The sequence below is a fragment of the Mobula hypostoma genome, chromosome 4 (assembly GCF_963921235.1).
Source record: "Mobula hypostoma chromosome 4, sMobHyp1.1, whole genome shotgun sequence".
Lineage (NCBI taxonomy): Eukaryota > Metazoa > Chordata > Chondrichthyes > Myliobatiformes > Myliobatidae > Mobula > Mobula hypostoma.
Genome location: NC_086100.1, coordinates 24,351,224 through 24,363,253, shown reverse-complemented (window position 1 = coordinate 24,363,253; position 12,030 = coordinate 24,351,224). Strand labels below are relative to the sequence as shown.

At 39.7% G+C, this 12,030-nt stretch overlaps 1 protein-coding gene across 2 annotated transcripts in view; it reads left to right on the top strand.

Annotated features, from left to right (window-relative positions):
• Positions 1-12,030, top strand: part of dipk2ab (divergent protein kinase domain 2Ab) — a 225,589-nt gene that overhangs the window by 99,907 nt on the left and 113,652 nt on the right. For both annotated transcript variants that reach the window (XM_063045402.1, XM_063045403.1), the window contains exon 3: positions 1,448-1,751. In XM_063045402.1, the coding sequence (XP_062901472.1) occupies positions 1,448-1,751 (304 nt within the window). The remainder of the gene's footprint in view (positions 1-1,447; positions 1,752-12,030) is intronic.

Genomic DNA, 12,030 nt, shown 5'->3' with positions numbered 1-12,030 from the left:
ACATTACCTTGCTTTTTGCTCTCTATTTGTGCTACTTATTTATGTTTATATTTCTTACTGTAAATTATAGTAATTTTTTATGTATTGCGTTTCACTGCTGCCTTCAAACACCAAATTTTAAGACTTATGTTAATGATAAAAAACCTGATTCTGATTCTTTTTCTGAATTGCTCATGTAACCATGTTATTTATGTGGCAAGTTTGGTTGAGTTTTTGGTCAATGTGACCCACTTAGAATTTTGTTGTTGGGGCATTCAATTGACATTGAATGTCCAGTACACTTCCGACTTAATAATCGTGTCTGAATACCATCCAGATCTTGCTGCAGCAGGCATGGATTGCTTTACTTTGCTGAGGAGTTGCAAATGCAGTTGAATGATCAGCCTCACTTCTAACCATGTGATGGAAAGGAGGTTAGTGATGAAACTGCTTCAATTGAGACTGCGACATTGCTTTAGGGTCTTCTGTGTTAAATGTATTGAAGTTGGGATGAGCGACTTCCAGCTATAATCATCCATTTTTTTTCCCTACTAAGTTGTACTCTAGTCAATGGAATATTTTCCCTTGTCTTCTTCATACCAAAGTTAGTCATTCTTACCTCCCCTCTGGAATACAGCTGTTTGGTGCATTTTTGGAGCCAAATTGTCTAAACTAATCCCTAACGAGGCATCTTCAGTGATTAGGTTTTGGTGAGTAGCTGTCATTTGCTAACACTGTTGACAATGCCTTTTATCAGTCTGCTGATGATTGAGAGTAGCCTGAAGTACAGAAATTAAATCACCATTTTGAATGTTCAGAACATTCATAATACAGTGATTGCTTCCTTTAAGACCTTGAATAAGTATTGTACAATTGATTCTACCATCTGGGAAGTTGATAATGAAAGAGGACTGATTTAAGTTTATTAATGTTAGAAATGATCTCCGTTTGTGTAGTGCTTTTCATATCCTCTTCAGGGCATCCTGAAACATTCACAGCCGATGAAGTGCAGTGAATTTTGTATTACAGTATTGCAAATACAGGAGCCAAATTGTGAAAATGAAAACTTGTGTAAACAGCATAATGATGATACAATCTGTTTTAGTAACTCTGAACAAGGATTATTGCTGGGCAGAATATTTAAGATAACTGAAAGAACTCCCCTACCCCAAATTATGTATTGGACCATTCTCCTTCTGAAGTGAACTGAGAAATATTTGGAAAGGAAAATGTAAATAAAAAGAACAGAAGTAATAAGCTTAGCATTTTGGCTGAGAACCAGTTGTAGCTGAAACAATGCGTGGATTTTGTTTTTCACATAAAACACATCTACTCTAAGACCCTGAATATGTAACCCTTGCAGTGTAAAGTATTCAAAGCTATGTGACTTGTCGACTGTTTTATGAATTACTAAATTTCATTGTGTAGATGATTCTTGATCATTTTTTTCCCCTTTTTTTTTACATAGAGTTTTCCATCAGATGAAGGATGGCCTTTTGCAAAATACCTTGGAGCCTGTGGGAGAATGGTGGCTGTAAATTATGTAGGCAATGAACTTTGGAGTTTCTACCATGCACCTTGGGAAAAACGAGTAGACTTGGCCTGGCAGTTGCTGGAAATTGCTGAGCAACTCACGAATAATGATTTTGAGTTTGCACTCTACCTCCTGGATGTCAGCTTTGATAACTTTGCGGTTGGATCTCGGGATGGAAAAGTCATCATCATTGATGCTGAAAACATTATTGTGGCAGACAAAAGGTTAATCAAACAAAGTAAGTATTTTGTTCTTGTCTCTGTTCTTTGGTAGCACCTCTTGATTTCTAGTAAAAATAACTCACAAGATTTTTATCATTAGGTGCAAGTGTTTAATGTTGAATTAAAAGAAAGACCCATGTCCCCAGGTATACTAGGAGCATTTTGACTTGCATTCATTTTTTCCAGTGTTAATTCACCACTGGTAAAAAGTTTGTGTGGGTTTCATTTGCTTTTGATGCAATGTTTTTTTCCCATAGTTCATGCAGCTGGGTACCAGATCTAGAGAGGGTTTAAACTAATTTTGACACGGGAATGGGAAATGGAGTGTTATGGCTGAGGATGGGGCATTTGGTATAAAAGTGGAAGCAATGTGTAGTGAGACTGAGAGGAAGGACATTGCAAATGATAGGGCAAAATTGTAGTCAGTGGGATGAGATGAAGTGTAACATGAAGCAAAATTGAAAAGGGTGATAAATACAGGACTTGAAGGTGTTAAATATAAATGCATACGGTAGCTGATCTTGTAGCGCAGTTTGAGATTGGTGGGTATGAAGTGTTCATCACTTAGTCATGGCTGAAAGAAGCTCATAGTTGGGAGCTTAAGCAAGGATATGCAGGCAGGCAGAGGTGGTGGGTGGCTCTGTTGGTAAAAATGAAATCAAACCCTTTGGTGACATAGGATCAGAAAATGTTGAATCCTTGTGGATATCGTTACAAAACTGCAAGGGTAAGAAGACCCTAATGGGAATTATATATAGGCCTCTGAACCGTAGCCAGGATGTGTGATAAAATTACAACAGGAGTTGGAAAAGGCCTGTCAAAAGAGCAATGCTAGGATAGTCGTGGAAGATTTCACTATGCAGGTAGATTGGATGGGTTGTTGCTGGATTGCAAGAAAAGGAATTCATAGAATGCCTACGCAATGCCTTTTAAGAGCAGCTTGTGGTTGAGCTCACTATGGAAAAAGCAATTCTAGATTGGGTGTTGTGTAATGAAACAGATTTGATTAGGGAGCTTAAGGTAAAGGAACCCTTAGGAGACAGTGACTATAAACAATGAATTCACCTTTCATTTGAGAGGGAGAAGCTAACATCAAATATATCAGTATGACAGTGGAGTAAAGAGATCTGCAGAGGCATAAGAGAGGAGCTTCCCAAAGTTGATTGGAAGGGGACACTAGCAGGGATGATGACAGCAATGGATAGTGTTTTTGGGAACAATTCAGAAGGCAAAGAGTAGATACATACCAAAGAGGAAGTATTCTAAAGGGAAAATGAGGCAACTATGGCTGACAAGGGAAGTTAATAGACAACATAAAAGTAAAAGCAAAAATTAGCAGGAAGATGGAGGGTTGGGAAGCTTTTAAAAACCAACTGAAGGAAACTGAGAAACAATAAGGAGAGAAGATGAGTATGAAGGTAAAGTAGCCAGTAATACAAAAGAGGAGTCTTTTCAGATATATAAAGAGTAAAAGAGATTGGATATCGTACCACTGGAAAATGACGCTGGAGAGGTAGTAATGGATTAAAAAAATGGCAGACAAACTTTGAGTATTCTGCATCAGTCTTCACTGTGGGGGAAAAAAAAACTTGCAGTATGCCACAAATTTGAGAGGGTCAGGGAGCAGAATTGAGTGTAGTTGCTATTACTAAGGAAAGCATGCTTGGAAGCTGAAAGATCTAATGGTGGATAAGTCACCTGGACCAGATGGACTCCACCCCAGGATTCTGAAAAAGAAAGCTAAAGAGAATGTGGTGGCATTAGTAATGATCTTTCAAGAATCACTTGATTCTGGAATGGTTCCAGAAGACTGGAAGATTGAAAATGGCAGAAGAAAGGAAATTATAGACCAGTTAGCCTGACTTCAGTGGTTGTGAAAATGTTGGAGTCCATTATTAACAATGAGATTTTGGTTTACCTGGAGGCACACAATAAAATAGGCCAAAGTAAACATGGTTTTCTTAAGGGGAAATTTGCCTGACAAATCTGTTGGAATTATTTGAGGAACTAACAGGCAGGAGAGACAAAGGAGAGTCAGTGGATGTTGTTTACTTGGATTTCCAGAAGGACTTTGACAAGGTGCCGCACATGAGGTTGCTAAACTAGATAAAATCCCATGGTATTACAGGAAAGATTTTTTATACAATAATTTTCTAAGGGGAGTGAGAATTCAGAAATCTGAGGTGGAAAGAGACTTGGGAGTCCTCATGCAGGATTCCCTAAAGGCTAACTTGCAGGTTGAGCTGGTGGCAAGGAAGGCAAATACAATGTTAGCATTCTTCTTGAGAGGACTCAAATATAAAAGCAAGGATGTAATGCTGATGCTTTATAAGGCATTAGTCAGACCATACTTGGGAGTGTTGTGAGCAGTTTTGGGCCTCTTATCTGAGAAATGATGTGTTGGTATTGTGGAGGGTCTAGGGGATGTTCACAAAATTGATTCTGGGAATGAAAGGATTAATGTATGAGGAGTATTTAATAGTTTTGGCCCTGTACTCAACGGATTTAGAAGAATGAGGGGGATCTCATCGAATCCAATTAAATATTGAACGGCTTAAATAAGATGAATGTGGAAAGGATATTTCCTAGACTGGGGGATTTTAGCACTAGAGGGCACAGCTTCAGAAGAGAGAGGTGTCCCTTTAGAACAGAGATGAAGACTTCTTTAGCCAGAAGGTGGAGAATATGTGGAATTCATTGCCACAAACTGCTGTAGAGGCCATGGGTATATATAAAGTGAAGGTTGGTAATTTTTGATTAGTAAAATTGTCAAAGGTTCCAGGGAAAAGGCAGGAGAATGAAGTTGAGAGGGATAAGAAATCTGCCATCATAAAATGTAGGAGCAAACTCAATGGACCCAATGGCCTAATTCTGTACTTGTGACTTCAGGTCTTATCACGTGCCCTAAGAACTGTGAAATGGGATAAATTACTGTTGAGAATTACCTTGAATAATATAACCTAAATATCTACATACCAACTCAACATGCACATTACCAACAAAATAGAAAATAATGCTATGAAGTAAAAAACAGATCCTGTATCCCTGGCTTGTTTCATATACTGTATTCCATTGCAAAATTCCCATAAGTCTTAACAGTAGATATTGGTGAAATGTGCCATTAGAAACTAATGCAGATTGATTGTATTTATTTTTGAGGTATTTCTGTTAATTGATATGGTGGATGTGCTGTTACAGTGGGTTTGGCACAATGGTCTGGAGCATAATGGAATTGATTTGCCTTTCTCCCATATTGAGCTTCTGACTCCCTATCTCAGTCCTTGCAAAAACTAATTAGGTGTCATATTATCACTTACTAAATGAATAAACCCAATCACCTGAATATCTTTAGCATCCCAGGGTCTGTCTGGTGAACCTTCATTGCACACTCCCCGTAACGATTTTGCTATTAAAACTGCACACTACTTAATGTAGTGTTAGTGTGGCCCTTCACAATTGCACAAATACATTTTTCTTTCTATATTTCATCCCTTGTGCTCTGAAGGCAAGCATTCAGATTGCCTTCTTAACTATCTGCTGTGCCTGCATGCTTGCTTTAATTGACTAGTGCATAAAGGCATCCAGTCTCACTGCATCTATCCCTATCTTAATCTCTCTGTTCAGATAACCTTCCTGTTTTTTGCCTTCAAATGATAATCTCACACTTATCTAGTGTACTGTACCCACCATTTGCCCTCTCACTCAATCTGTCTACATTATATTATTACCTCTCTATATCCTCTTCCTCGGTTTATATTTCCTCCCACCTTTGTCTGCAAACTTGAAGTTATTGCATTTCATCCTCTCACGTAATATGTGTCGTGACTAACTGGCTCAGTATCGAACTTAGTGGTACCCTACTAATCATTGGCTACCAAATGGAAAAAAAACCTGTTGATTGGTTTTGTGTTTTTAGTGTGCTAATCAGCTCTCTACCCATGACAGCTATCAGATTCCCAAATGCTATTTTAATTTTGTCCACTAAGCTTGCAGTGTGAGATCTTCTAAAATATCCTTTTTGAAGTATGCCGTACCCACTGGTTTGTTCTTCATCCACCCTGCCAGTTACATGCTCAGAAAAATTCTAGTAAATTTGTCACACATGATCCTCCCTTCATAAGTGCCTGCTTCTTTTGCCCAATCCTGTCACTGTATCCCAAATGCTCTACCATTGCATCTTTATATGGATTCTGGTTTCTCTGCCCTCGCACTCCCCTCTACTGCTACTGATGCCTGGCTATCTGGTTTGTAATTCTGTGTACTCTCTTCCTTTTTTTAAAAAAACATGGTTGTTTAAAAATGCTTGTATTGTAGTAAAAAATGCCTGAATATTTTACAATTGCACTTCACTTTTGGGTCTACTTCATTGTAGTTTCAAGTCTTCCTTAAGTGCCTTGCTTGTTATCAATTGCAGATGAGTCATGTGGTTTTACCAGAGGATTAAATATTTATTGCAACAATGAATAATGCAAGAATTTCTCAGCTTCAGCCAAAACCTTTTAAATGTATGGTGAGAGTCATACATTTAATGCAGTTCGACCACCTTGAATCTGGCAATCAGTAATCGGGTTCCACCAGTGATTTGGACACAATTTTCACCAGCCTATTTTCAAATTCCCGATGTCAGTGTGCCAACCCGCCAACCTATTGCCACTGTTTTGGTGGCGTCATTAGCAGTAGCAGCTGCTGGCACAGACTTTAAAAGAAGCTAGTCATTCCTCTATGTTATTCTGCGTTTATTTTTATCTAGCCCCAGTCATGTCTTCATTGAATAAAGGAAGTGCTTCTTGTGGTGCAAAGCTCAAACATGGTATGATATCTATACAAGATAAGGTGGAAGTTCTGAAAAAACTCGACAGTGGTGTGTCTGAAAAGCATACACAACTTGTATAACATTGGCTTTTCCACAATTTATGATATAAAGAAACAAAAAGAAAAGTTGCTCCAGTTCTTTGCTGACAGTGAATCAAAAAACAGATGTGCATAAAGAAAGCAATGAAAGATGGAAGATTTTCACAAGTAGATAAACTTTGCACCAGCAGAGTTGTAGGTGTAGAACTGTCAGAGATGGTGAAGGAACAAGCAAAATTATTTCATGAAAATTAGGACTGGGGTGATTATAGTGAAGGATGGCTACAGCATTTCTAGCAGTGACATGACATAAAGTTTTGTGCAGTGTGTGGTGAAAAACAGTCAGCAGGCAAGAAAGCGGCTGCTGAGTTTGTTGATGAGTTTGTGAAGAGAGTTTCTAACAAAAATTTAAGTCTCGAGCAGGTCTACAATGCGGACAAAACTGCCTTATGTTGGCAGTGTACTCCAAGATGAACACTGACTACAGAGGATCCTGATTTTAGATAACTGCTCTGTGCACCCAAAAGCAGAACTCTTGGTAAAGAATAATGCTTTCGGATTAGCCACCTAACTGTATGTCATTAATTTAACTATTGAACAATGGCATATTATGCTCTTTGAAGGCTAACTATTACTCCCTGCTTTTGAAGTGGCTATTGAGTGCAGTTGACTCTGGCAGACCAGTACAGGAATTTGTGAAAAATTGCTTTTCATTTGTTGTTTCTTTTTTCTTTATTATCCAAGGATGTGGTGATTATCAAGTGGGTTTGAAGTGTTTACTTTAACCTAACCACCCATGATTTGCCAAAATCACTAATCTAGCACTGGATTCGTGGTGGTCAACCTGTGTAATAATTAATATGTATATTAAAATTATTAATGATGCACATAAATAATAAAATTATTATTTATTTTCAATTTCTTTTTTCTTTTGTATTTTCACAGTTTGTTGTCTTTTGGACACTGCTACCTGCCCTGTTGGGTGCAGTCTTTTATTGATTCTGTTATGGTTGTTGGATTTACTGAAAATGAATCTCAGGGTTGTAAATGGTGATATATATGTACTTGATAATAAATATACTTTGAACTTTGAAGTGAAATTCAACAATTGCAAGTAAACCTTCAAGGGCTACTGTATAAATCACCGAATTATATGGTTTGTCATTTTTTTAAAAATAAGGCTGGCAGCCAAAATGTCTTTGCCATGTTGTCAATTTGTTGTATTATTTTATTACAAACTATTAATTTTTCTGTCCTTCATTTCATGAAACTATAGCCATTATCCTGCTGAGGAAGATAAGAATAAATACGCATGAATTGTTTTAGAGTAAGGTTTTATTGTATCCATACTTTCATCATCCTGTAAGTGAGGGAACAATTTTATTAAGTGTTGCATACAGGCCAATCTCTCGTTATAAGGTGCACGTCTTGAAAGCATTCTATATCTTAATTTTCTGTAATGTGGAGCTGCGTCAAGAAATAAGTTGAAAAAATTCCATGAGATTGAATTTTATTTTGTGTTTTCAATTCTTGGGAAGTGAATTTTGAATTCTGTAATTTGAATCTTTATTTTTCAAATGGTTGTAATGAGTGTTTGCCTGTATTGCATTTGCTGACGTCTGCCATGGCTGGAAATGTCTTCAATATGAAACATAGAAACAAAGAGAAACAGAAAACCTACAGCACAATATAGGCCAGAAATTACCTAGGGTTACCCGTAGCCCTCTATTTTTCTAAGCTCCATGTACCTATCCAAGAACCTCTTAAAAGACCCCATTTTATCCGCCTCCACCACCTTCACCAGCAGCCCATTCCACGCACTCACCACTCTGCGTAAAAACAAAACTTACCCCGACAACTCCTCTGTACCTACTTCCAAGCACCTTAAAACTGTGCATTCTCATGTTAGTCATTTCAGCCCTGGGAAAAAGCCTCTGACTATCCACACGATCAATGCCTCTCATCATCTTATACACCTCTATCAAGTCACCTCTCATCTTCCTTCGCTTCAAGAAGAAAAGGCCAAGTTCACTCAACCTATTCTCATAAGGCATGCTCCTCATTCCAGGCAACATTGTTGTAAATCTCCTTTGCACCCTTTCTCTCGTTTCCACATCTTTCCTGTAGTGAGGTGACCAGAACTGAGCACAGTACTCCAAGTGGGGTCTGACCAGGGTCCTATATAGCTGCAACATTACCTCTTGGCTCTTGAACTCAATCCCACAGTTGATGAAGCCCAATACACCGTATGCCTCCGTAACCACAGAGTCAATCTGCGCAGCAGTTTTGAGTGTCCTATGGACTCAGACCCCAAGATCCCTCTGATCCTCCACACTGACAAGAGTCTTACCATTAATACTATATTCTGCCATCATATTTAACCTACCAAAATGAGCCACCTCACACATATCTGGGGTGAATTCCATCTGCTACTTCTCAGCCCAGTTTTGCATCCTATGGTTGAGACCTGTTGAACAGTGGTATGTTTGTGAGAGTATGGTGGAACATGAAAGTAAGCTAGCAAACAATATGAAAGTGGATAGTGAAAAGCTTTCTCAAGTATACAAAAAATAAGAGAGAGATGAGAGTGGATATAGGACTGCTAGAAAATGAGGCTGGAGAAACAATAACGGGGGCCACGGAGATGGCAGATGAACTGAATGAGTAATTTGCATCAGCCTTCGCTGTGGAAGATACTAGCAGTGTGCCATATGTTGAAGTGTGTGAGAGAAGAGAATTGAGTGCAGTTACTATTACAAGGGAAAGGTGCTCAATAAGCTGAAAGACATAAGGTTACATAAGTCACCCGGGCCAGATGAACTGCACCCTTGTGTTCTGAAACAGGTAGCGGAAAAGATTGATGAGGCATTAGATTAAATTAGATTAGGTTAGATTCAACTTTATTATCATTGTGCCGAGTACAGATACAAAGCCAATGAAATGCAGTCAGCATCTGACCAGAAAAGCAAAGAATAGTGTTATTTACAAAATAACTGTGAATAAAAAGTAAGTGCTACAGCACACAAATATAAAAGTACTGAGACAGTACAATATGGATGCAATACTACCTAGCGCTGTGATGTGAGGTTCAGCAGGGTCACAGCCTTAGGGAAGAAGCTCTTCCTGTGCCTGCTGGTGCAGGAGCGAAGGCTCCTGTAGTGCCTACTAGATGGGAGGAGGGTGAAAAGTCCATGGTTGGGGTGAGATGCATCCTTGATAATGCTTTTTGCCCTGCCCAGGCAGTGTTTATGGTAGATGTTCTCAATGGTGGGTAATTGGGTGCCAATAATCCGCTGGGCAGTTTTCATCACACGCTGGAGTGTGTTGCCATCGGATACAGGACAATTGCCATACCACACTGAGATGTAGTTGCTGAGTACGCTCTCAACGGTACAGCGGTAAAAGTCCATCAGCATCCTGGGACAGAGGTGAGCTTTTTTTTTTGCGTGTACATGTGTGTCTGTGTCTGCGTGCATGCGCGTCTGTGCGTCTGCGTGTCCGTGCGTGCTTCCGTGATGATATCTTTTTCATGGCTTTTACAAGGCGCGGAGCGAGAGCGAGAGCGCGACTGGCGCGCCACTCCTCACACAGTCATTTTTTGCCACCAGCCGGCCCGAGGTGAGCTTTCTTGATGCTCCGCAGGAAATAAAGGCGCTGTTGCGCCTTTTTAATCAGGATAGAACAGTTCAGGGACCAGGTGTGATCCTCGGAAATGTGAACACTAAGGAATTTGAAGCTTGATACACGCTCCACTACAGCTCCGTTGATGTAGATGGGGACATGAGTGTGGCTCCTAGCATGTCTGAAGTCCACAACTAACGATCTTTCAAAAATCATTGGACTCTGGCATGATGCCAGAGGACTGGAAAATTGCAAATGTCAACCCACTCTTTAAGAAAGGAGGAACGCAGCAGAAAGGAAATTATAGACCTGTTAACCTGACCTCAGTGATTGGGAAGATGTTGGGTTTAATTGTTAAGGATGAAATTATGGAGTACTTGGTGACACAGGACAAGATGGGACAAAGTCAGCATTGTTTCCTTAAGGGAAAATCTTGCCTGACGAGCCCGTTGGAAGTCTTTGAGGAGATTACATGTAGAGGATACAGTGGATGTTGTATATTTGGACTTTCATAAGGCCTTTGACAAGGTGCCACACATGAGGCTACTTACCAAGTTAAGAGCCCATGGTATTACAGGAAAGTTACTGGCATGGTTAGAGCATTGGCTGAGTGATGGGATGCAACGAGTGGGAATAAACGGATTCTTTTCTGGCTGCCTGCCAGTGACGAATGGTGTTGCACAGGGGTCAGTGTTGGGACTGCTTTTTATGCTATATATTAGTGATTTAGATGATGGAATAGATGGCTTTGTTGCCAAGTTTGCAGATGATATGAAGATTGGTGGAGGGGCAGGTAGCGTTGAAGAAACTGGTAGGCTGCAGAAGCTCTTAAGCAGATTAGGCAAATGGGCAAGAGTGTGACAAATTAATTACAATGTTTCTAAACAGGGAGAAAATCCAAAAATCTGATAAGCAAAGAGACTTAGGACTCCCTGTACAGAGCACCCTAAAAGTTAACTTCAGTGGTGAGGAAGGCAAATGCAATGTTAGCATTCATCTTAAGAGGTCTAGAATACAAGAGCAGGAATATGATGTTGAGGATTTATAAGGCACTGGTGAGGGCTCACTTTGAGTGTTGAGTACTATGAACAGTTTTGGGCTGCTCATCTAAGAAAAGATGTGCTGGCATTGGAGAGGGTTCATGAGGTTCACAAGGATGATTCCAGGAATTAAAGGGTTATCATTCAAGGAATGTTTGAATGGGCCTGTACTCACTGGAATTTAGAGGATGAGGAGGGAATCCTTTTGAATGTTGAAAGACCTGGACAGTAGGTGTGGAAAGGATTTTTCTTGTAGTGGGGGTATCTAGCACAAGGGCACAGCCTCAGGATAGAGGGGCATCGATTTAAAACAGAGGTGTGGAGAAATTTCTTTAGCCAGAGGGTGGTGAATTTGTGGAATTTATTGTCCCAGGCAGCAATGGAGGCCAGGTTGTTGGGTATATTTAAGACAGAGCTTGATTGGTTCTTGATTGGACATGACATCAAAGGTTATGGGGAGAAGGCTGGGAAGTGAGGCTGAGAAGGTGAAAGAAGGATCAGCCATGATTGGCAGAGCAGACTCGATGGACCAAATGGCCTAATTTTGCTCCTATGTCTTAGGGTCTTATGGTATAATCACTTTTCGTTATTTTGGTAGAATGTTAGAGGAAAACAGCATGTATTTTGAATGGATGGAACAGACTGGTTCAAAAGGATTTGGGAGTGTTAAAGCATGAAATATGAAAAATAAACATTCAGGTATAGCAAGGAAAATGCATCCAATGACCTTTGTGTACAAGAGCATTAGTGTAAAGAAGATGCCCTGTGACTTAGGTAACTGCAT